Source organism: Pseudophryne corroboree, chromosome 7, assembly GCF_028390025.1.
Source record: "Pseudophryne corroboree isolate aPseCor3 chromosome 7, aPseCor3.hap2, whole genome shotgun sequence".
Lineage (NCBI taxonomy): Eukaryota > Metazoa > Chordata > Amphibia > Anura > Myobatrachidae > Pseudophryne > Pseudophryne corroboree.
Genome location: NC_086450.1, coordinates 229,473,281 through 229,499,739, shown reverse-complemented (window position 1 = coordinate 229,499,739; position 26,459 = coordinate 229,473,281). Strand labels below are relative to the sequence as shown.

The 26,459-nt window shown below is 47.9% G+C and overlaps 1 protein-coding gene across 34 annotated transcripts in view; it reads right to left on the bottom strand.

Moving 5' to 3' along the window:
- The window catches only part of CLASP1 (cytoplasmic linker associated protein 1), a 773,091-nt gene that overhangs the window by 226,303 nt on the left and 520,329 nt on the right, over positions 1 to 26,459 (bottom strand). For all 34 annotated transcript variants that reach the window (XM_063933995.1, XM_063933998.1, XM_063934002.1 and 31 more), the window contains 2 exons: positions 17,458 to 17,702; positions 16,213 to 16,276 (listed from right to left, as the gene is read on the bottom strand). In XM_063933995.1, the coding sequence (XP_063790065.1) occupies positions 16,213 to 16,276; positions 17,458 to 17,702 (309 nt within the window). The remainder of the gene's footprint in view (positions 1 to 16,212; positions 16,277 to 17,457; positions 17,703 to 26,459) is intronic.

Sequence of the window (26,459 nt, the reverse complement as noted above, 5' to 3'; positions counted from 1 at the left end):
ATATTCTTCCAGAAGGAATTGGCTTCTCTCCCAGAAGTGCAGACTTTTGTAAAGGGAGTGCTACACATACAGCCTCCTTTTGTGACCCCAGTGGCACCATGGGACCTTAACATGGGGTTACAGTTCCTAAAATCTCACTGGTTTGAACCTCTTCAGACAGTTGAATTGAAATTTCTCACTTGAAAGGTGGTCATGTTGTTGGCCTTGGCGTCTGCAAGGCGGGTGTCCGAATTAGCGGCTTTGTCTCATAAGAGCCCCTATCTAATTTTCCATGTGGATAGAGCAGAGTTGAGGACTCGTCCTCAATTTTTGCCTAAGGTGGTGTCATCGTTTCATATGAACCAACCTATTGTGGTGCCTGTGGCTACGGGAGACTTGGAGGATTCCAAGTCCCTTGATGTAGTCAGGGTCTTAAAAATTTACGTAGCCAGGACGGCTCGGAAAGGAAAACAGAGCTACTGTTTGTCCTGTATGCAGCCAACAAAGTTGGCGCTCCTGCTTTTAAGCAAACTGTTGCTCACTGGATCTGTAACACTGCTCGCTGGATCTGTAACACGATTCAGCAGGATCATTCTACGTCTGGATTGCCGTTACCAAACTTGGTAAAGGCCCATTCCACTAGGAAGGTGGGCTCTTCTTGGGTGGCTGCCCGAGGCGTCTCGGCTTTACAGCTTTGCCGAGCGGCGACTTGGTCGGGGTCAAACACTTTTGCTAAATTCTACAAGTTTGATACCTTGGCTGACGAGGACCTCCTGTTTGCTCAATCGGTGCTGCAGAGTCATCCGCACTCTCCCGCCCGGTCTGGAGCTTTGGTATAATCCCCATGGTCCTTACGGAGTCCCCAGCATCCTCTAGGATGTAAGAGAAAATAAGATTTTAAACCTACCGGTAAATCTTTTTCTCCTAGTCCGTAGAGGATGCTGGGCGCCCGTCCCAGTGCGGACATATTTCTGCATGACTTGTATATAGTTTTTGCTTACATAAGGGTTATGTTACAGTTGGGATCAGTCGTTGGCTGATACGGTTTTGTTCATACTGTTAACTGGTTGCGTATATTCCAGGTTATACGGTCTGGATGGTGTGGGCTGGTATGAATCTTGCCCTTAGATTAACAAAAATCCTTTCCTCGTACTGTCCGTCTCCTCTGGGCACAGTTTCTCTAACTGAGGTCTGGAGGAGGGGCATAGAGGGAGGAGCCAGTGCACACCCGTCTAAAGTTCTTTGTAGTGCCCATGTCTCCAGCGGAGCCCGTCTATACCCTATGGTCCTTACGGAGTCCCCAGCATCCTCTACGGACTAGGAGAAAAAGATTTACCGGTAGGTTTAAAATCTTATTTTCTTCTTCCTCTAGGGTGCAGAGGCATATAACAGGACGTTCCAAAGCTGTCCCGCTAAAGGTGGGGATGCTCCTAAGCTGCGCTGAGAAAGCTTCGCCCAAAGGCAGAGTCCAAAGACGTAAAGGTGTCAAATGTTAAGAATCAAAAGGAAAGCCTTCCAAAGTTGCTATGCAGAAGCACTATGTTGAGCTACCCAAGATGCTCCTACTGACCTGGTGGCATGAGAAGTCACCACAGGAGTAGCAGGGAGTTTCGTGGCAGACAGTCAAGTGGAACTACCTAGCCAAAGTCTATTCGAAGCCAGCTAGTCCCGCTTTTAAAAAATCATACAGGACAAAGTGAGCGACAAGACAAGGCGCCCAAATCGGAGAGCCGCTTGGCAGATGCGGTGGCAAGCAAGAAGTCATTCATGTATGCAAAGGCTCAAAAGAAGCAAACTGGACAGCCCGAAGAATCAAAGATAAATCCCATGGAGCAACTGGAGAACTAACGGTCGCTGTACAAGTAGGGTGCACTGAAAAGAGCCCAAATGTGCAGTAAGAATGTAATATGTTGTTGAAAAAGGACAGATAGGATGGAGGCCCAAATCCAACTCCGATTGCAGAAAGGATAGCATTGCTGGGAGTCGGACTGATATGGGACTAAAGCTACTGGTCGAACACCACTAAAAGGATGTCTGCCAAACGCGGTGATACATTCTAGCTGAAGAAGGCTACCGATGACCCTCTGGGAGATCCCTTCGCTCTCAGGATGGTTGTCTCAAGAGCCACCTCGTGGAAGCATGAGCCCTGAGGTAGACTCTCTGGCCAGAGAGACAGATGCAGAGGAGCGTCAATAGAGCCCCAGAAGATCGGTGGACCACAGCCGTAGTGTCCAATCCGGACCAACCAGGATAAACATGCCCCCTTCCAATTTGAACTTATGGAGCACCTGCTGGGTTATTGAGGGTGGAGGAAAGATGTAGATGAGCAAAAACATCCACAGCACTGCAGAGCGCCTACCAGGAGAGCTCCGGGATCCTTGGTGCAGGAGTAATACCTCAGCAGCTGGTGGATGTGCCAAGAAGCCATCATGTCTGATAGGCCTCAATGACGAACCAGTAATTACCAATTCTGTGCACCAGAAATGAACACCGCCATCAGAGCTGAAATATGACACACTGCCCAATAGAGGATGCACAGACCTCTTTCATGGCACAAGTGCTGCAGTGGTGGTTGACATAGGTGACATGCGTCGCTTTTTTTGACTGTACCTTGATCAGATGACACTTGAGAAGAGACTTCACTACACAAAGAACCCTGTACACTGCCCTGAGTTCCAGGATGTTGCTAGGTAACCGGTTCTCCTGAGCAATTCAGCATCCTTGGAACGTCTGATGACAGGAAACTGCCCACCACCCCCAAAGACTGGCATTGGTGGGGAGCAAGACCCAGTACTGGATTTAAAAAAAAAAAGACGGCCCCCATTCAAGTGGGATCGGTGAAGCCACCACAGGAGGGAGTGATATACTTCTCGTGAGAAAATTATCATCTGTGCCTTGAGGTGCAGATGAGACTTGTTCCATCTAGCTAGAATTTCCAGTTGAAGATGACGGGAGTGAAACTGGGCATTCTTACCCATACTGAATGTGGAGACCAAGGAACCCAGAATCTGCATGCAGGAATGGATCGACACTAGAAGATGACTGAGAAAAGTGAGAACTTTAGATTGCAGGGCTTGAATCTGGTCTGCCGGAAGACCCGCTGAACCCTGGAATGGAGCTGGGGCTCTAAGTGTAACATCTCCTGAGAAGGCGTCAACGTAGATTTTCACCAGTTGATCATTAACCCTTGTGTCTGTAGAAGATCCACAGTGAGATGAATGTGGTCCGCCAGGACATTCAGAGACTGGGCCAGGAGAAGACGGTCAGCCAGATAAGGCAAGATCCTGATGCACCTGTTGTGCAGGTGCGCTGCCATGAATTTCATAAAAATATGAGGTGATGTTGAAAGTCCAAATTGTAAGGCCTGAAGCTGGTAATGATTGGACTGTTCCGCAAATCTGAGGAAGCACTGGTGGCTGACACAAATGGGAATGTGCAAATCCACATCCTGGATATTCAAGGATGCTATGAAATTCCCCGACTCCAGAGCTATGGGGATCTGCAGATACCTGCTCAGCGCTTTGAGAATGATGAAAGGCCGGCATGAACCATCTGGTTTTTGGACTAGGAAGAGGTTGTAGAAACCTGTACCTCTTTGTGTTGGGGGTACTGGGATAATGACCTTGGAGACCAGAATGGAGCAAACAGACTCATCGAGAGCTTTGCGTTTCCTAGATGTGCTGGAAATCCAGTAGAAAAGAACTGCGCTGGTGTCCGCTTCTGCAAAGTCAGTATGTATTCCTGAGTGACTATGCCTCTGACCCAGGTTCATGGTCCCCATCCAAACCTGTGCGAAAAACAGAAGCTAAGACCCCTGTGTCAACTGCTGCTTCATCTCAGTAGGAGCTCGCATTCTAAATGTGCTCCACTAGAGACAAAAATTCCTTTCTACTAGCACCAGAGCCAAGACCTTCCTCCAGTTCATCTGCATAGCAGCTTACAGTTTTAGCCAACGCAAGGGTATACACAGTTTAAGGAAGTTCTCTAGCTTCCTATTGGTTGGATCTTTAAGTGAAGCCATATTTGGAATAGGAAGGTTGATTCCCACATGAGCAATGTGGGAATCAACCAGAGTAGATGATTCCTATTTGGTCTGCTACTTAGCTGGGAGCGCAAAAAACAAAGCCATGAGGTTAGACAACTGGAAGCACCTATTAGGTCACAAAGGAGGTGCATGAATGTAGATATGAAGCTGCAGAAGCAAGTACCTCAGTCGCCACAATCAAATTCCGGGGCCTTGGACGTATAAGTCTGCACAGAAACCTCAATCAGGAGTACAGATCTAACTGCCCTGATAAGTGCCTAGACATTTACTTGTGATATTGAATCTTTGGGCACCGAGGATGTTTCAGTGTTGGAGATGACTGAGAGGCCAGCATAATGTCCCAATGAAACCTCAGGAACCTCACCGCCAGGCAGGAGCATACAGCTCTCACATCTGGAAGGGGTGGTATTCAGTATCCTGGCTGTTGGGATCCCGGCGCTGGAATCCTGACACTCTCCATACCGACAACTATTCTACATCCACGACCCCCCTTGAGGGAGAATAAATAGCATCGTGCCCGCAGTGTGGCGAGCCCGCAAGGGGCTCATTTGCGCTCGCCCAGCTGCCGGTCGGGAACCCGGCCGCCGGCATAACATACTACACCCTCTGGAAGGTCTGCACTTAGATGCGCAATCCCTGTCCAGCATTTGCTGGAAAGATGCAGACATTTGCTGTATGGATTGGGTAAATGACAGCATCCAAGGAGGTTCTACTGCAGGTGGTTCTGGTTGCAGAGCATGGAGACTGCCAGGAAGCAGGAGCAAACCTGTAGCTAGATTATCAGGGGAAGCTGACCTGGGAGACATATGCCGGAAACCAATTGCGACATAATCCGCGTCAACAAGATGGTTCCTGACTAAATGACGCAGTTGAAGTAGTCTTTCTTAGGGCAACCATGAAACAATGGACACAAAGGTCATCATGGTCTCGGTCCTGGGGAGAGGGAGTATTAGCCCAGGTTCTACAAGTGCGGGTCACACAAGCACCCACCTCCTTGGGAGCTTTGTACTTGGAACACACTGTAATGCATTCCAAGGTGTCTCCACACGCAAAAGCTGATACTGTTGTGTACCTGACAGGAGAGTGCAAAGAGTGGCAAGCAGCACCAATTACAATAAGTGGGGCTGCAAATTAATATAGAGCTATAGTAAATTAAAGCTGGAACGGACCTAGGGAGTCCCCAGTACTGATACATGAGACAGCGCACACACAGTCACGCAGCAGAAGTCACACACACTCACTGCAGAATACAAAGGGCAAATACTGCTCAACAGTCCAGCCAGCAGCAGGAAGGTGCTTAATATATATTGCCAAGCCAGTAGGAGCAAGGAATATGTGGAAACCACAGCCCAAGATTCTCTCCCTGTGGAGCCGAGGCAGACAATGTGTTTAAAATGGCTACTCAGCATTCCAGAGTAGGTGGATCGAGAGGAGAAGTCACCTAAGGCAGGCTGTCACTGTGCGTGCATGCCTAAGGCTGGGAGAGTGGCTTACAGGAAGATGCTACCTTCCCAGTTGGTGTAACCCCCTCCCACCCGGGCAATGTCTATCACCAATTTAGCGGTGTCCTGTTCCAAAAGTGCCCCAGTAGTCCAGTATACGAGGACAGGGCACCCGGGTGCTACAAATACCAGCACTGGCAGTCTATAGCAACGAGTATGTGGCTCTCTGCCAGCATGAAGCCACGCTTACCAGACTCAATAGGTCCAGCTGTGGAAGCTGACCGCGTTAAGATCGATCTGGCCTCCCCAGTGTCCCACGCCGGAAATCACCGACCCGGTGGCCAGTGCTACCTGCGCTGGGTGTTGGGAGCAGCTGTGAGGGTGTTCTGTAGGAGGACTTACAACTGGAAGCACCTAGTTCACCAGTAAAAATGAATAAACAAAGTTAAAAGTAACCGGGGGGACCACTTAGCAGCTACCGGCAATATGGTGCCTAATCCTGCATGGCCCCAAACTAAAACTGAATAGCCTCGAATGGGGGCGGGGTATAATGGAAAGGGAGGCATGGGCTGCTGGGAAAAAATAAGATTTTACTCACCAGTAAATCTATTTCTCGTAGCCCGTAGTGGATGCTGGGGACTCCGTAAGGACCATGGGAATAGCGGGCTCCGCAGGAGACTGGGCACTCTAAAGAAAGATTTAGTACTATCTGTTGTGCACTGGCTCCTACCTCTATGCCCCTCCTCCAGACCTCAGTTAATGAAACTGTGCCCGGAAGAGCTGACATTACAAGGAAAGGATTTTGGAATCCAGGGTAAGACTCATACCAGCCACACCAATCACACCGTATAACTTGTGATAAACTTACCCAGTTAACAGTATGAACAAACAACAGAGCATCAACCAATGGATGCCAACATAACATAACCCTTTATCAAGCAATAACTATATACACGTATTGCAGAAAGTCCGCACTAGGGACTGGCGCCCAGCATCCACTACGGACTACGAGAAATAGATTTACCGGTGAGTAAAATCTTATTTTCTCTAACGTCCTAGTGGATGCTGGGGACTCCGTAAGGACCATGGGGATTATACCAAAGCTCCCAAACGGGCGGGAGAGTGCGGAGGACTCTGCAGCACCGAATGGGCAAACACCAGGTCCTCCTCAGCCAGGGTATCAAACTTGTAGAACTTTGCAAATGTGTTTGAACCCGACCAAGTAGCAGCTCGGCAAAGCTGTAATGCCGAGACCCCTCGGGCAGCCGCCCAAGAAGAGACCACCTTCCTTGTGGAATGGGCTTTTACAGATTTTGGATGCGGCAATCCAGCCGCAGAATGAGCCTGCTGTATCATGTTACAGATCCAGCGAGCAATAGTTTGCTTTGAAGCAGGAGCACCCAGCTTGTTGGATGCATACAGAATAAACAGCGAGTCAGTCTTCCTGACTCCAGCTGTCCTGGCAACATAGATATTCAAAGCCCTGACTACATCAAGCAACTTGGAATCCTCCAAGTCACGAGTAGCCGCAGGCACCACAATAGGTTGGTTCAGATGAAAAGCTGACACCACCTTTGGCAGAAACTGCGGACGAGTTCGCAATTCTGCCCTGTCCATATGGAAAACCAGATAGGGGCTTTTACATGACAAAGCCGCCAATTCTGACACACGCCTAGCTGAGGCTAGGGCCAACAGCATGACCACTTTCCACGTGAGATACTTTAGTTCCACCGTCTTAAGTGGCTCAAACCAGATTTCAGGAAACTCAACACCACGTTAAGATCCCAAGGTGCCACTGGTGGCACAAAAGGAGGCTGAATATGCAGCACTCCCTTAACAAACGTCTGAACCTCAGGCAGTGAAGCCAGTTCTTTTTGAAAGAAAATGGATAGGGCCGAAATCTGGACCTTTATGGACCCTAATTTCAGGCCGAAAGTCACACCCGACTGTAGGAAGTGCAGGAATCGACACAGTTGGAATTCCTCTGTAGGGGCTTTCCTGGCCTCACACCAAGCAACATATTTTCGCCATATATGGTGATAATGTTTTACCGTCACGTCCTTCCTAGCCTTTATCAGCGTAGGAATGACTGCTTCCGGAATGCCCTTTTCTGCTAGGATCCGGTGTTCAACCGCCATGCCGTCAAACGCAGCCGTGGTAAGTCTTGGAACAGACAGGGCCCTTGTTGTAACAGGTCCTGTCTGAGAGGCAGAGGCCACGGGTCCTCTGTGAGCATTTCTTGCAATTCCGGGTACCAAGTCCTTCTTGGCCAATCCGGAACAATGAGTATTGTTCTCACTCCTCTTTTTCTTACAATTCTCAGCACCTTTGGTATGAGAGGAAGAGGAGGAAATACATAGACTGACTGGAACACCCACGGTGTTACTAGTGCGTCCACAGCTATCGCCTGAGGGTCCCTTGACCTGGCGCAATATCTTTTTAGCTTTTTGTTGAGACGGGACACCATCATGTCCACCTGTGGCAGTTCCCATCGATTTGCAATCTGCGTGAAGACTTCCTGATGAAGTCCCCACTCTCCCGGGTGGATGTCGTGTCTGCTGAGGAAGTCTGCTTCCCAGTTGTCCACTCCCGGAATGAACACTGCTGACAGTGCTAGTACGTGATTCTCCGCCCACCGAAGAATCCTGGTGGCTTCTGCCATTGCCACCCTGCTTCTTGTGCCGCCCTGGCGGTTCACATGGGCCACTGCCGTGATGTTGTCTGACTGAATCAGCACTGGTTGGTTTCGAAGCAGAGGCTCCGCTTGACTCAGGGCGTTGTATATGGCCCTTAGCTCCAGGATATTGATGTGCAGACAAGTCTCCTGACTTGACCACAACCCTTGGAAGTTTCTTCCTTGAGTGACTGCCCCCCACCCTCGGAGGCTTGCATCTGTGGTCACCAGGACCCAGTCCTGTATGCCGAATCTGCGGCCCTCGAGGAGGTGAGCACCTTGTAGCCACCACAGAAGAGACACCCTGGCCCTGGGGGACAGGGTGATCATCCGATGCATCTGAAGATGCGATCCGGACCACTTGTCCAGCAGATCCCACTGAAAGATCCTCGCATGGAACCTGCCGAAGGGAATGGCTTCGTAAGACGCCACCATCTTTCCCAGGACTCGTGTGCAGTGATGCACCGACACCTGTTTTGGCTTTAGGAGGTCTCTGACCAGAGTCACGAGCTCCTGAGCCTTCTCCTCCGGGAGAAACACCTTCTTCTGGTCTGTGTCCAGAATCATGCCCAGGAAGGGCAGACGCGTCGCAGGAATCAGCTGCGACTTTGTAATGTTCAGAATCCAGCCGTGCTGATGCAACACTTCCTGAGAGTGTGCTACACTGATCAGCAACTGCTCCCTGGACCTCGCCTTTATGAGGAGATCGTCCAAGTATGGGATAATTGTAACCCCTTGCTTCCGAAGGAGCACCATCATCTCCGCCATCACTTTGGTAAAAACTCTCGGTGCCGTGGACAGGCCGAACGGCAACGTCTGGAATTGGTAATGACAGTCCCGTACCACAAACCTGAGGTACTCCTGATGAGGCGGATAAATGGGGACATGCAAGTAAGCATCTTTGATGTCCAGCGACACCATAAAATCCCCTTCCTCCAGGCTTGCAATGACCGCTCTGAGCGATTCCATTTTGAACTTGAATTTCTTCAGATAAAAGTTCAGGGATTTTAAATTTAAAATGGGTCTGACCGAACCGTCCGGTTTCGGTACCACAAACATAGTGGAATAGTAGCCCCTTCCCCGTTGAAGGGGAGGGACCTCTACCACCACTTTCTGGAGAAAAAGTTTGTGAATTGCCTCCACCACTATCTCCCTTTCCATGGGGAAAGCTGGTAAGGCCGATTTTAGGCAACGGTGAGGGGGCATCACCTCGAATTCCAGCTTGTATCCCTGAGACACAATTTGTATAGCCCAAGGATCCACCTGTGAGCGAACCCACTGGTGGCTGAAATGTCGGAGACGCGCCCCCACAGCTCCTGGCTCCGCCTGTGGAGCCCCAGCGTCATGCGGTGGACTTAGTGGAAGCGGGGGAAGACTTTTGTTCCTGGGAACTAGCTGCGTGGTGCAGCTTTTTTCCTCTACCCCTGCCTCTGGCAAGAAAGGACGCACCTCTGACCTTCTTGCTCCTCTGAGAACGAAAGGACTGCATTTGGTAATACGGTGCTTTCTTAGGTTGTGGAGGGACATAAGGCAAGAAATGTGACTTCCCAGCCGTAGCTGTGGAAACTAGGTCCGAGAGACCGTCCCCAAACAATTCCTCACCCTTATAAGGTAAAACCTCCATGTGTTTTTTAGAGTCGGTATCCCCTGTCCATTGCCGAGTCCACAGGACCCTTCTGGCAGAAATGGACATAGCGTTAACTCTAGAGCCCAGCAAGCAAATGTCCCTCTGGGCATCCCGCATATATAGGACCACGTCCTTGATATGTGCCAGGGTCAGTAGAACAGTGTCCCTATCCAGGGTATCTAACTCCTCAGACAGAGAATCCGTCCATGCAGCTACCGCACTACACATCCAGGCCGAAGCAATTGCTGGCCTCAGCAGTGTGCCAGAATGTGTATAAACTGACTTCAGGATAGCTTCCTGCTTTCTATCTGCAGGATCCTTTAGGGCGGCCGTATCCGGAGACGGCAGGGCCACCTTCTTAGACAAGCGTGTCAGTGCCTTGTCTACCCTAGGGGAGGATTCCCAGCGTAATCTGTCCGTTGGCGGGAAAGGATACGCCATGAGTAATCTCCTGGAAACTATCACCTTCTGTCAGGGGAATCCCACGCTTTTTCACATAATTCATTTAATTCATGGGAAGGGGGAAAAGTCACTTCATGCTTTTTCTCCCCATGCATATAAATCCTCTTGTCAGGGACAGGATTTTCCTCAGAAATGTGTAATACATCCTTCATAGCTACAATCATGTAGCGGATGGCTTTAGTCATTTTAGGCTGCAACTTTGCCTCATCGTCATCGACACTGGAGTCCGATTCCGTGTCGACATCTGTGTCAACTATCTGGGATAGTGTGCGCTTTTAGGACCCTGACGGCCTCTGCGCTGCAGGAGCAGGCATGGGTTGAGACCCTGCCTGTCCCCCGGTTACAGTTTTATCCAATCTGTTATGCAAGGAGTTTGCATTATCATTTAACACCTTCCACATATCCATCCAATCAGGTGTCGGCACCGTCGGCGGCGACACCACACTCAGCTGCACTTGTTCTGCCTCCACGTATCCTTCCTCATCAAACATGTCGACACAGGCGTACCGAGACACAGCACACACACACAGGGAATGCTCTGACTGAGGACAGGACCCCACAAAAGGCTTTTGGGGAGACAGAGAGAGAGTATGCCAGCACACACCCCAGCGCTATATAACCAAGGGATTACACAGTACCTTAGTGTTTACCCTGTAGCTGCTGTTAATATATATATATATATATATATATATATATATATATATATATATACACACACTGCGCCTAAATTTATGTGCCCCTCCTCTCTTTTTTACCCTCTAATGCACCTGAATACTGCAGGGGAGAGCCTGGGGAGCGTCCTTCCAGCGGAGCTGTGAAGAGAAAATGGCGCTGGTGTGCTGAGGAAGAAGGCCCCGCCCCCTCAGCGGCGGGCTTCTGTCCCGCTTTAATGTATAAAAAATGGCGGGGGCTCTGGCATATATACAGTCCCAGACTGTATATATGTCTCTTTTTGCCAAAAAAGGTACTTAATTGCTGCCCAGGGCGCCCCCCACCCTGCACCCTACAGTGACCGGAGTGTGCGGTGTGCTGTGGGAGCAATGGCGCACAGCTGCAGTGCTGTGCGCTACCTTAAGTGAAGACAGGAGTCTTCAGCCACCGATTTCGATGTCTTCATGCTTCTGCTGCTTCTGGCACTGCGAGGGGGACGGCGGCGCGGCTCCGGGAGCGGACGATCAAGGTTAGGTACCTGTGTTTGATCCCTCTGGAGCTAATGGTGTCCAGTAGCCTAAGAAGCGCTACCTAGCTACCGTGAGTAGGTTTGCTTCTCTCCCCTCAGTCCCTCGTAGCAGAGTCTGTTGCCAGCAGAAGCGCTCTGAAAACAAAAAACCTAACAAAATACTTTCTTTTCTAGCAAGCTCAGGAGAGCCCACTAGGAGCACCCAGCTCGGCCGGGCACAGATTCTAACTGAGGTCTGGAGGAGGGGCATAGAGGGAGGAGCCAGTGCACACCAGATAGTACTAAATCTTTCTTTAGAGTGCCCAGTCTCCTGCGGAGCCCGCTATTCCCATGGTCCTTACGGAGTCCCCAGCATCCACTAGGATGTTAGAGAAAAGATAAAACTATTTGGTGCACAGATTCTCATCTCTAGGCTATACCTGTTCTATCCTTGTGCCCTCTAGTGGAGGAAGAAGCAATGGTGCTATTATCATGTCATCTAGGACCACCAGAGCAGAGATGCCATGGCTGGAGTCTGATCATGTTTGCAAATATTTGCAACTAAGATCTCTGCATTACTATTATCATGTAGGATGCATGTCTCTTTTACTGGTCTATTGCAAAGGGTTGGGGGAATTTTTTTGGTCTACATTAACCCCTCCATTAAATGAACCTGTGATATGCCTACAAATTGACTGAGCAGCTACCATTTTGTGTATCACTGCTCAGAGAAGCATGTATGGGATCAGTAGCTGGAGGGTAGGCTGATGTTTGTAGTGTCACATTGGAGTATCCTGGAGTGCCTCAAGGTGAGTTGGGTCTCAATTTCGAATAAAATGTGTGACCCAAAAAAATGTACTGTAGGACCACCAGAGCAGAGACTCCTTACCTGGCTGGTGGTTTACGATGTTTGCAAATGTATGTAACCGAGATCTCTGCATTACTATTATCATGTAGTATTGTATGTATGTATGTATGTATGTTTTGTTTGTATCTGGTCTAGATTAACCTCTTCATTACATGCACGCTGTGATAGGCCTATAAAGTGATTGAGCAGCTACCATTTTGTGTATAACCTTGTATATGTTGGTTACTTGTTTAAAGCGGTTTGGTCATTTACAATTGAGCAATGTAAATGGATGAAGAAATGAATGCTCATCAGAACAAATACCAGTTCAACCATGAGTAAATTATCCACATGGGTTATATATCATGTTGCTCAATGGGGCTGGAGACCTACTTATAACCACAACCCAAATGCAGACAAAATGTACTCCATTTTTACAATGTAATGTTCAAATAAAACAGGAATCAATGTTTAACCAACTCCAAGGAAACCACCTGCTTTCAAATCTGCAAAGAAAAAGAATAAATGAGAGAATGGGGAGAGTGACAGACAGAAAAAAAATAGACAGTAACAGGACTTACTCTCTTGGGTGAGATCCACAGCAATGCAGAGCATGCAATAAAACAAACCACATGTTAGTATTTGTCATAAATACATTGACACCCTTCTCCCCGACTCTCACATAGCCTATCTGCTATCAGAGATGCTCAATCATTCATAGGAAATGAACACACGATCACCTCTATCTCTTTCCCACAATGTGGATCAGCAAACTACCTTAAACAGTCTGTCTAAAATAAACCCTATTTTCTTGAAGGCCTCAAATAGAAATACTACTGTCCTTTGTTGGCATAAATAAATGTCAACACAGATGTCATCAATGTAATCAATCATTGAAATGCTGTCAAATTAAGCTGAAAACAATCATTCAATAAACATAAACTGCCCTGTAAATAAATCAATCACTTAATATTACAAGGTGCTAAATAGACTGACAGCAACAATACATTTTCCAATTAAAAAAAACTTGGGCGAGAGCTTCAAATTTATGATAGATATGAAGTGGTAGTCATGTGCAAAGGTAACCATGCAATGTGTATGATTGTGGAATATAATGGCTTACATTGTTAATTATGTAATACACTTTATAAACAATATATCATTTTTAACAATGATAAGAAAAGAAAGACAGAAAATACTGTGAAATGAACAGGAAAGGGTACATTGTGAAAGGGGGTGGAGCCACCTCTTGGGGACAACATATATTAAAAAGGAAGAGATTTATGTAGTTTATAAAACTTATGACTGAAAATTGCCTTTGTGCTTGCCAAGTGCCAGGTTGTACCAACAATAGTATAGTGGTGTCAATGTCGGCACACTGTAGCTATGTAGGAGTGTCTGAAGTACCAAACGAACTAATCTACAGGGGCAAAAAAAACAAAAAAAAACACACCACATAAAATGGTCGTTTGCAGCGATAAGGTTCAGTAAAGAGCAAGCAACCTGCTGCAAGATCTGGGAAGGGGCAAGCAACCGCTTGCAGACTTTGGGAAGTGGCAAGCAACCCGTCGCAGGATCTGGAAATTCAATGCAGTGGAGGCAAAGCACAGAAAAACCCATCCCCCCAACAAGAGAGACTCGGGTAAAGTGCAGCAGATCACAACCCATCAATGAGTTCTGTTAAAACACAGCCAACTTGCCACTTGCTTTATTTGTATGTAACCATTTCAAAGAGAAGGTCGCACAGTGGCCAGTACTGGTTTAGAAGCACAAGTTGCAAGCCCTGTTATAGAGGCATAAATAAGTAGTCCCTACTTGAAGATGAATATGCAAAAAACAAGCCACAACACAATTAACATGCAGCATGCAAGGAATCCATGAAAGCATTGAGTGTGCATGGGAGATGTACAAATACATTGTAGCCTTATATATAAAACCGTAAAATTATACACTGCTCAAAAAAATAAAGGGAACACTTAAACAACACAATGTAACTCCAAGTCAATCACACTTCTGTGAAATCAAACTGTCCACTTAGGAAGCAACACTGATTGACAATCAATTTCACATGCTGTTGTGCAAATGGAATAGACAGCAGGTGGAAATTATAGGCAATTAGCAAGACACCCCCAATAAAGGAGTTGTTCTGCAGGTGGTGACCACAGACCACTTCTCAGCTCCTATGCTTTCTGGCTGATGTTTTGGTCACTTTTGAAAGCTGGCAGTGCTTTCACTCTAGTGGTAGCATGAGACGGGGTCTACAACCCACACAAGTGGCTCAGGTAGTGCAGCTCATCCAGGATGGCACATCAATGCGAGCTGTGGCAAGAAGGTTTGCTGTGTCTGTCAGCGTAGTGTCCAGAGCATGGAGGAGCTGCCAGGAGACAGGCCAGTACATCAGGAGACATGGAGGAGGCCGTAGGAGGGCAACAACCCAGCAGCAGGACCGCTACCTCCGACTTTGTGCAAGGAGGAACAGGAGGAGCACTGCCAGAGCCCTGCAAAATGACCTCCAGCAAGCCACAAATGTGCATGTGTCTACTCAAACGATCAGAAACAGACTCCATGAGGGTGGTATGAGGGCCCGACGTCCACAGGTGGGGGTTGTGCTTACAGCCCAACACCGTGCAAGACGTTTGGCATTTGCCAGAGAACACCAAGATTGGCAAATTCGCCACTGGCGCCCTGTGCTCTGCACAGATGAAAGCAGGTTCTCACTGAGCACATGTGACAGACGTGACAGAGTCTGGAGACGCCAAGGAGAACGTTCTGCTGCCTGCAACATCCTCCAGCATGACCGGTTTGGCAGTGAGTCAGTAATGGTGTGGGGTGGCATTTCTTTGGGGGGCCGCACAGCCCTCCATGTGCTCGCCAGAGGTAGCCTGACTGCCATTAGGTACCGAAATGAGATCCTCAGACCCCTTGTGAGACCATATGCTGGTGCGGTTGGCCCTGGGTTCCTCCTAATGCAAGACAATGCTAGACCTCATGTGGCTGTAGTGTGTCAGCAGTTCCTGCAAGACGAAGGCATTGATGCTATGGACTGGCCCGCTCGTTCCCCAGACCTGAATCCAATTGAGCACATCTGGGACATCATGTCTCGCTCCATCCACCAACGCCACGTTGCACCACAGACTGTCCAGGAGTTGGCAGATGCTTTAGTCCAGGTCTGGGAGGAGATCCCTCAGGAGACCATCCGCCACCTCATCAGGAGCATGCCCAGGCCTTTTAGGGAGGTCATACAGGCACGTGGAGGCCACACACACTACTGAGCCTCATTTTGACTTGTTTTAAGGACATTACATCAAAGTTGGATCAGCCTGTAGTGTGTTTTTCCACTTTAATTTTGAGTGTGACTCCAAATCCAGACCTCCATGGGTTAATAAATTTGATTTCCATTGATAATTTGTGTGTGATTTTGTTGTCAGCACATTCAACTATGTAAAGAACAAAGTATTTAATAAGAATATTTCATTCATTCAGATCTAGAATGTGTTATTTTAGTGTTCCCTTTATTTTTTTGAGCAGTGGACAGTTTGATTTCACAGAAGTGTGAATGACTTGGAGTTACATTGTGTTGTTTAAGTGTTCCCTTTATTTTTTTTAGCAATATATATATATATATATATATATATATATATATATATATATATATATATATATATATATACTATGTGCATTTAAAATTCTATGCTGAAAAAAAAACCTTACTTTGAAAGGTGATGTTTTACATTAAATCTATACATCTCCCTGAGTGTGGACATTATAGAGCAGTGTTTCTCAAAGCCAGTCTACATGGAACCCTGAAAGTGTGTTTTCCAGGACATCTAACTGGAGCACAGGTGTGTTAATTGACTAACAGAACAGATCTACAGGTGGAACTATTTATTCCTGAGAATACTTTGAAAACACACACTGTTAGGGTTCAATGAGGACAGAGTTTGATAAATATATAATGTTAATGTAAATACATATACCTTGCTGTGGGGATCAGCAAACATCCGAGTGAAAATCTCACACAGTCTCTTAAGCTCCACACGGCTATGAAATAAACACATACATTACAGTGTTAAACTACATTCCCTGGAGCAGTTTCTTCATTTTGCCACCTATTAAAAATAATGTCATATCCTTCATAAAATGGGCTATGTATGAAATGGCATTCGGAATACAGACTCCAGAATCCCAACAGCAAACAGTATACTGGCCGACGGATTTCCGACACCCGCCCGTAATTCCCACCTGGGTGGTGGGGCCACGTCACCAACCAAGTGGGAATAGAACCTGTGGCGAGCAAAGCTCGCCATCAGACCCGAAGCATGGCTAGTGCAGCGAGCCTCTGAGGGGACTTGCTGCCGGGATTCAGGCAGATGAGATGCCGCTGTCGCTACACTGACAGCCAGCATCCCGTCTGCAATGTATCCTCACTTTTACATCTGTCAATGTTATCGTAGTTCACTACAAAACTACTAATAAATTAGGTTTTGCAATCCTTTAATGAAGACGAAATAAGTGGGAACAGGAAATAAATATGCAGTTATAGATATAAAGTTAAAAGCAACATAAAAATAAAAAGGTAGGAATAGTCTCTGTAACTGCACTACAAATACACAGATCTCTTCATTAAGGCCAGATACATAGAATGACCTCATTTCTTTCAGTCGGCCGTGCTGCACAGCCAACCGAACGATATTGCATGCGGCACCATGCAGAGTAATGAAGTAATAAAGGGTCCATCCTTCATTAAATCGTTCCGATTGTCCCACGGATACAATATGTCGGCTGCCATATAGTCCAGGTACATATCATTCTAGTGTGCACCTGGCCTACAATCTCACCTTCAAAAAAATCATCTACATATAGATGGTCAGTGAAACCTGTGTGTTTTCTGTAGAAACAGCCCTGTTTTCGGATGAATACAGGGCTGTTTCCCGGGATTTGGATTTGCCTGCATAATAGCCCGCAGCGAGACAATCAGCCACAGTAATTAATTAACCGGGACTAATTGGATATGCCCCTTAGTGTGTGTAAATCATGTGATGTCTAATGTAGCTTTGCTAAATTAAAGAAATTCAAATTTTTTTACATACTAAAAATTAAGAACAGATATCTTGTGTATTTTCTATAGCAAATAAATAGAATTACTACCACTCTTTATTACACTTATCTATGCACAGTGATGTTATGTTGTTATGAGATATAGGTTCAAAAATACACTTTACCTGAGTGTCCTCTGACTCTTGAGCAGGTTCTGCAACCCAATCAGTCCCTCTTTCCTCTCTGACCAATTGGAGCTGGCACAGTGATTTAGAACCTCTGCAACGTCCTCAGTCTGACGCAGATAGTGCGGAATCCCACCATTTCTTGAGCCATAAGACCTTTCTGAGCATGCGCTAGAGGCGTCGCTGTTTGCGTCATCATCAGAATACATTCCATAAGGTTCGTAGCGTCTTCTCACTGGCTTTTTCTGCAGACAAGAACTTATGTTAGCAACAAAAACCTGTTCAAGTAGTATTTCCATGTACTGACATGAAATCGCTCCATTATTCAAAATTCTTCAACTTGTCAGGAGCAAAGAGGAGTAATGCACAAGTCATTACAAAGGAAGACATTAGCATTCATTTGAATATAAGGTTTATAGAGTATGTGTAAACTGTAGACACGTAGAACAATCAGGATTCAAACTATGATTGCAATAAAAAAATAAGATTTTACTTACCGATAAATCTATTTCTCGGAGTCCGTAGTGGATGCTGGGGTTCCTGAAAGGACCATGGGGAATAGCGGCTCCGCAGGAGACAGGGCACAAAAAGTAAAGCTTTTCCAGATCAGGTGGTGTGCACTGGCTCCTCCCCCTATGACCCTCCTCCAGTCTCCAGTTAGGTACTGTGCCCGGACGAGCGTACACAATAAGGGAGGATTTTGAATCCCGGGTAAGACTCATACCAGCCACACCAATCACACCGTACAACTTGTGATCTAAACCCAGTTAACAGTATGATAACAGCGGAGCCTCTGAAAGATGGCTTCCTTCAACAATAACCCGAATTAGTTAACAATAACTATGTACAATTATTGCAGATAATCCGCACTTGGGATGGGCGCCCAGCATCCACTACGGACTCCGAGAAATAGATTTATCGGTAAGTAAAATCTTATTTTCTCTATCGTCCTAGTGGATGCTGGGGTTCCTGAAAGGACCATGGGGATTATACCAAAGCTCCCAAACGGGCGGGAGAGTGCGGATGACTCTGCAGCACCGAATGAGAGAACTCCAGGTCCTCCTTAGCCAGAGTATCAAATTTGTAAAATTTTACAAACGTGTTCTCCCCTGACCACGTAGCTGCTCGGCAAAGTTGTAATGCCGAGACCCCTCGGGCAGCCGCCCAAGATGAGCCCACCTTCCTTGTGGAGTGGGCCTTTACAGATTTAGGCTGTGGCAGGCCTGCCACAGAATGTGCAAGTTGGATTGTGCTACAGATCCAACGAGCAATCGTCTGCTTAGACGCAGGAGCACCCATCTTGTTGGGTGCATACAATATAAACAACGAGTCAGATTTTCTGACTCCAGCTGTCCTTGCAATATATATTTTTAATGCTCTGACAACGTCCAGTAACTTGGAGTCCTCCAAGTCACTTGTAGCCGCAGGCACTACAATAGGCTGGTTCAGATGAAATGCTGACACCACCTTAGGGAGAAAATGCGGACGAGTCCGCAGTTCTGCCCTGTCCGAATGGAAAATCAGATATGGGCTTTTGTAAGATAAAGCTGCCAGTTCTGACACTCTCCTGGCCGAAGCCAGGGCTAGAAGCATGGTCACTTTCCATGTGAGATATTTCAAATCCACCTTCTTTAGTGGTTCAAACCAATGAGATTTTAGAAAGTCCAAAACCACATTGAGATCCCACGGTGCCACTGGAGGCACCACAGGAGGCTGTATATGTAGCACTCCCTTAACAAAGGTCTGGACTTCAGGGACTGAAGCCAATTCTTTTTGAAAGAAAATCGACAGGGCCGAAATTTGAACCTTAATAGATCCCAATTTGAGACCCATAGACAATCCTGATTGCAGGAAATGTAGGAATCGACCCAGTTGAAATTCCTCCGTCGGAGCACTCCGATCTTCGCACCACGCAACATATTTTCGCCAAATTCGGTGATAATGTTGCACGGTTACTTCCTTCCTTGCTTTAATCAAAGTAGGAATGACTTCTTCCGGCATGCCTTTTTCCTTTAGGATCCGGCGTTCAACCGCCATGCCGTCAAACGCAGCCGCGGTAAGTCTTGAAACAGACAGGGACCCTGCTGAAGCAAGTCCCTCCTTAGAGGTAGAGGCCACGGATCTTCCGTGATCATCTCTTGAAGTTCCGGGTACCAAGTCCTTCTTGGCCAATCCGGAACCACTAGTATCGTCCTTACGCCTCTTTGCCGTATAATTCTCAATACTTTTGGTATGAGAGGCAGAGGAGGAAACACATACACCGACTGGTACACCCAAGGCGTTACCAGCGCGTCCACAGCTATTGCCTGCGGATCTCTTGACCTGGCGCAATACCTGTCCAGTTTTTTGTTGAGGCGAGACGCCATCATGTCCACCATTGGTCTTTCCCAACGGGTTACCAGCAAGTGGAAGACTTCCCGATGAAGTCCCCACTCTCCCGGGTGAAGATCGTGTCTGCTGAGGAAGTCTGCTTCCCAGTTGTCCACTCCCGGGATGAACACTGCTGACAGTGCTATCACATGATTCTCTGCCCAGCGAAGAATCCTTGCAGCTTCTGCCATTGCACTCCTGCTTCTTGTGCCGCCCTGTCTGTTCACATGGGCGACTGCCGTGATGTTGTCCGACTGGATCAACACCGGTTTTCCCTGAAGCAGAGGTTCTGCCTGGCTTAGAGCATTGTATATTGCTCTTAGTTCCAGAATGTTTATGTGAAGAGACGTTTCCAGGCTCGTCCATACTCCCTGGAAGTTTCTTCCTTGTGTGACTGCTCCCCAGCCTCTCAGGCTGGCGTCCGTGGTCACCAGGATCCAATCCTGTATGCCGAATCTGCGGCCCTCCAATAGATGAGCACTCTGCAACCACCACAGAAGAGACACCCTTGTCCTTGGAGACAGGGTTATCCGCAGGTGCATCTGAAGATGCGACCCTGACCATTTGTCCAACAGATCCCTTTGGAAAATTCTTGCGTGGAATCTGCCGAATGGAATTGCTTCGTAAGAAGCCACCATTTTTCCCAGGACTCTTGTGCATTGATGTACAGACACCTTTCCTGGTTTTAGGAGGTTCCTGACAAGCTCGGATAACTCCTTGGCTTTTTCCTCCGGGAGAAAAACCTTTTTCTGAACCGTGTCCAGAATCATCCCTAGGAACAGCAGACGAGTTGTCGGCATTAACTGGGATTTTGGAATATTCAGAATCCACCCGTGCTGTTTTAGCACTTCTTGCGACAGTGCTAATCCCATCTCTAGCTGTTCTCTGGACCTTGCCCTTATTAGGAGATCGTCCAAGTATGGGATAATTAATATGACTTTTCTTCGAAGAAGAATCATCATCTCGGCCATTACCTTTGTAAAGACCCGAGGTGCCGTGGACAATCCGAACGGCAGCGTCTGAAACTGATAGTGACAGTTTTGTACAACGAACCTGAGGTACCCCTGGTGTGAGGGGTAAATTGGAACGTGGAGATACGCATCCTTGATGTCCAAGGATACCATAAAGTCCCCCTCTTCCAGGTTCGCTATCACTGCTCTGAGTGACTCCATCTTGAACTTGAACTTCTTTATGTACAGGTTCAAGGACTTCAGATTTAGAATAGGCCTTACCGAGCCATCCGGCTTCGGTACCACAAACAGAGTGGAATAATACCCCTTCCCTTGTTGTAGAAGAGGTACCTTGACTATCACCTGCTGAGAGTACAGCTTGTGAATGGCTTCCAAAACCGTCTCCCTTTCGGAGGGGGACGTTGGTAAAGCAGACTTCAGGAAACGGCGAGGTGGATCTGTCTCTAATTCCAACCTGTACCCCTGAGATATTATCTGCAGGATCCAGGGATCTACCTGCGAGTGAGCCCACTGCGCGCTGTAATTTTTGAGACGACCACCCACCGTCCCCGAGTCCGCTTGAGAAGCCCCAGCGTCATGCTGAGGCTTTTGTAGAAGCCGGGGAAGGCTTCTGTTCCTGGGAAGGAGCTGCCTGTTGCTGTCTCTTCCCTCGACCTCTGCCTCGTGGCAGATATGAATAGCCCTTTGCTCTCTTATTTTTAAAGGAACGAAAGGGCTGCGGTTGAAAAGTCGGTGCCTTTTTCTGTTGGGGAGTGACTTGAGGTAGAAAGGTGGATTTCCCGGCTGTAGCCGTGGCCACCAAATCTGATAGACCGACTCCAAATAACTCCTCCCCTTTATACGGCAAAACTTCCATATGTCGTTTTGAATCCGCATCGCCTGTCCACTGTCGCGTCCATAAAGCTCTTCTGGCCGAAATGGACCTAGCACTTACCCGTGATGCCAGTGTGCAGATATCCCTCTGTGCATCACGCATATAAAGAAATGCATCCTTTATTTGTTCTAACGACAGTAAAATATTGTCCCTGTCCAGGGTATCAATATTTTCAATCAGGGACTCTGACCAAACTACCCCAGCACTGCACATCCAGGCAGTCGCTATAGCTGGTCGTAGTATAACACCTGCATGTGTGTATATACTTTTTTGGATATTTTCCATCCTCCTATCTGATGGATCTTTAAGTGCGGCCGTCTCAGGAGAGGGTAACGCCACTTGTTTAGATAAGCGTGTTAGCGCCTTGTCCACCCTAGGAGGTGTTTCCCAGCGCTCCCTAACCTCTGGCGGGAAAGGGTATAATGCCAATAATTTCTTTGAAATTATCAGCTTTTTATCAGGGGCAACCCACGCTTCATTACACACGTCATTTAATTCTTCTGATGCAGGAAAAACTATAGGTAGTTTTTTCACACCCCACATAATACCGTTTAGTGGTACCTGTAGTATCAGCTAAATGTAACGCCTCCTTCATTGCCAAAATCATATAACGTGTGGCCCTACTGGAAAATACGGTTGATTCGTCACCGTCACCACTGGAGTCAGTGCCTGTGTCTGGGTCTGTGTCGACCGACTGAGGCAAAGGGCGTTTCACAGCCCCTGACGGTGTTTGAGTCGCCTGGACAGGCACTAATTGATTGTCCGGCCGTCTCATGTCGTCAAACGACTGCTTTAGCGTGTTGACACTATCCCGTAGTTCCATAAATAAAGGCATCCATTCTGGTGTCGACTCCCTAGGGGGTGACATCCTCATATTTGGCAATTGCTCCGCCTCCACACCAATATCGTCCTCATACATGTCGACACACACGTACCGACACACAGCAGACACACAGGGAATGCTCCTAACGAAGACAGGACCCACTAGCCCTTTGGGGAGACAGAGGGAGAGTTTGCCAGCACACACCAAAAGCGCTATATATAACAGGGATAGCCTTATAATAAGTGCTCCCTTATAGCTGCTTTATATATATCAAAATATCGCCATAAATTTGCCCCCCCTCTCTGTTTTACCCTGTTTCTGTAGTGCAGTGCAGGGGAGAGACCTGGGAGCCGTCCTGACCAGCGGAGCTGTGAGAGGAAATGGCGCCGTGTGCTGAGGAGATAGGCCCCGCCCCTTTTCCGGCGGGCTCGTCTCCCGCTATTTAGTGAATCCAGGCAGGGGTTAAATATCTCCATATAGCCTCTGGGGGCTATATGGGAGGTATTTTTAGCCTTTATATAGGTTACATTTGCCTCCCAGGGCGCCCCCCCCCAGCGCCCTGCACCCTCAGTGACTGCGTGTGAAGTGTGCTGAGAGGAAAATGGCGCACAGCTGCAGTGCTGTGCGCTACCTTTAGAAGACTGCAGGAGTCTTCAGCCGCCGATTCTGGACCTCTTCTGACTTCAGCATCTGCAAGGGGGCCGGCGGCGCGGCTCCGGTGACCATCCAGGCTGTACCTGTGATCGTCCCTCTGGAGCTGATGTCCAGTAGCCAAGAAGCCAATCCATCCTGCACGCAGGTGAGTTCACTTCTTCTCCCCTCAGTCCCTCGTTGCAGTGATCCTGTTGCCAGCAGGACTCACTGTAAAATAAAAAACCTAAGCTAAACTTTTTCTAAGCAGCTCTTTAGGAGAGCCACCTAGATTGCACCCTTCTCGGCCGGGCACAAAAATCTAACTGGAGTCTGGAGGAGGGTCATAGGGGGAGGAGCCAGTGCACACCACCTGATCTGGAAAAGCTTTACTTTTTGTGCCCTGTCTCCTGCGGAGCCGCTATTCCCCATGGTCCTTTCAGGAACCCCAGCATCCACTAGGACGATAGAGAAATAGGATTTTGGTTACCTACCGGTAAATCCTTTTCTCGTAGTCCGTAGAGGATGCTGGGGTCCACATTAGTACCATGAGGTATAGACGGGTCCACCAGGAGCCATTGGCACTTTAAGAGTTTGAGAGTGTGGGCTGGCTCCTTCCTCTATGCCCCTCCTACCAGACTGTCTAGAAACTGTGCCCGAGGAGACAGACATCTTCGAGAGAAGGATTTAACACAGATAGTGGCGAGATTCATACCAGCTCACACATACAAGGCACATCAAGCTAACTAGCTTGAAAAACACAGCAACTGCTGAAACATTACTTACCAAGTAACAATGCAGAACATAACTAATCAAAGGTGTACTGAACCAGATAATTGTTGCAGGAAAATGAAGCGCTGGGCGAGCGCCCAGCATCCTCTACGGACTACGAGAAAAGGATTTACCGGGAGGTAACCAAAATCCTATTTTCTCTAACGTCCTAGAGGATGCTGGGAACCACATTAGTACCATGGGGATGTACCAAAGCTCCCAGAACGGCTCCTGTAGAACCGATTGACTGAACTTCAGATCATCAGAGGCCAAAGTATCGAACTTGTAGAACTTAGCAAACGTGTTCGACCCAGACCAAGTTGCCGCTCGGCAAAGTTGTAAAGCCGAGACACCCCGGGTAGCCGCCCAGGAAGACCCCACCTTACGAGTAGAGTGGGCCTTAACAGATTTTGGACACGGCAATCCTGCCGTAGAATAAGCATGCTGGATAGTGAACCTAATCCAGCGAGATATAGTCTGCTTTGAAGCAGGACACACAATTTTCTTGGGATCACACAGGACAAAGAGTCTGATTTCCTGTGACGAGCAGTCCTATTCACATAGATTTTCAAAACCCTTACAACATTCAAGGACTTTGACAAAATTGAGGAGTCAGCAGCCACTGGCACCACAATAAGTTGGTTGATATGAAATGCCAACACAACCTTTTGAAGAAACTGCTGACGTGTCCAGAGCTCAGCTCTATCTTCGTGGAAGACCAAGTAAGGGCTTTTACAGGACAAAGCCCCCAATTCTGACACACGTCTAGCAGAAGCTAAGGCCAACAACGTGACAGCCTTCCATGTAAGAAATTTAACCTCAACCTCCTGTAGAGGCTCAAACCAGTCCGACTGGAGAAACTGCAACACCACGTTATGGTGCCAAGGCACCGTAGGCGGTACAAAGGGAGGTTGGATGTGCAGAACTCCCTTCAAAAAGGTCTGAACCTCAGGGAGGGCAGCCAATTGTTTCTGGAAGAAAATGGACAGGGCCGAAATCTGGACCTTCACAGATCCCAACCTCAGGCACATATCCACACCTGCTTGCAGGAAGAGGAGAAAACGTCCCAGTTGAAACTCCACCGCAGGAAACTTCTTGGGACTCACACCAAGAGACATATTTCTTCCAAAGACGATGGTAATGTTTAGAAGTTACCCCTTTCCTAGCCTGTATCAGGGTAGGAATGACCATCTTCTGAATGCCCTTTCGAGCTTGTTTCAGGCGTTCGACCTCCATGCCGTCAAACGTAGCTGCGGTAAGTCTTGATAGGCGAACGACCCCTGCTGCAGCAGGTCCTCCCGAAGAGGAAGAGGCCTCGGCTCTTCCTGCAAGAGATTCAGAAGGTCCGCGTACCAAGCCCGCCTTGGCCAGTCTGGAGCAATGAGGATCGCTTGAACTCTTGTTCTCCTTACGAGCTTTAGAACTTTTGGAATGAGAGGGAGTGGTGGAAAAATGTACACCGACTGGAACACCCACGGAGACACCAGGGCGTCCACTGCCACTGCTTGTGGGTCCCTCGACCTGGAACAATAGCGTCAAAGCTTATTGTTGAGACGAGAGGCAATCATGTCAATTTGGGGTAACCCCCAAAGGTCTGTTATTTCCTTGAACACCTCCGGATGGAGAACACACTCCCGCAGATGGAGATAGTGTCTGCTGAGGAAGTCTGCTTCCCAGTTGTCCACTCCCGGAATGAAGATTGTAGAGAGCGCCAACGTGTGTTTTTCTGCCCAGAGGATGATTCTTGTCACCTCTGACATTGCAGCTCTGCTTTTCGTTCCACCCTGTCGGTTTATGTAAGCCACTGTCGTTACATTGTCCGACTGTACTTGAATGGCCCGATTTTTTAGAAGATGGGCCGACTGAAGAAGACCGTTGTAGACGGCTCTTAGTTCCGGGATGTTGATCGGCAGGCCGGCTTCCATACTTAACCACCTTCCTTGGAAGGTTTCCCCTTGAGTGACTGCGCCCCAGCCCCGGAGGCTCGCATCCGTGGTTAGAAGGACCCAGTCCTGAATCCCGAACCTGCGGCCCTTTGGAAGGTGAGGCAATTGGAGCCACCATAGGAGTGAAATCCTGGCCTTTGGCGACAGACAAATTCTCTGGTGCATATGTAGATGAGATCCTGACCACTTGTCCAGGATATCCAGTTGGAAGGCCCGAGCATGGGACCTCCCGTACTAGGGAGCCTCGTAAGAGGCCACCATCTTCCCGAAAAGGCGAATGAATTGATGAACCGACACCCGGGCTGGCTTCAGGACATCCCGGACCATTGTTTGTATCACCAACGCCTTTTCCTGCGGAAGAAACACCATCTGCACTTACGTGTCAAGGATCATCCCCAGAAAAGACAACCTCCGGGTTGGTTCCAAATCAGATTTTGGAAGGTTCAGAACCCAACCGTGGACTCTGAGTAGGCGGGTCGTGAATACAATGGACTGCAACAGCTCCTCCTTGGACGATGCTTTTATCAGTAGATCGTCTAGATACGGAATGATGTTCACCCCCTGTTTTCGGAGTAGAACCATCATCTCCGCCATCAACTTGGTGAACACCCTTGGTG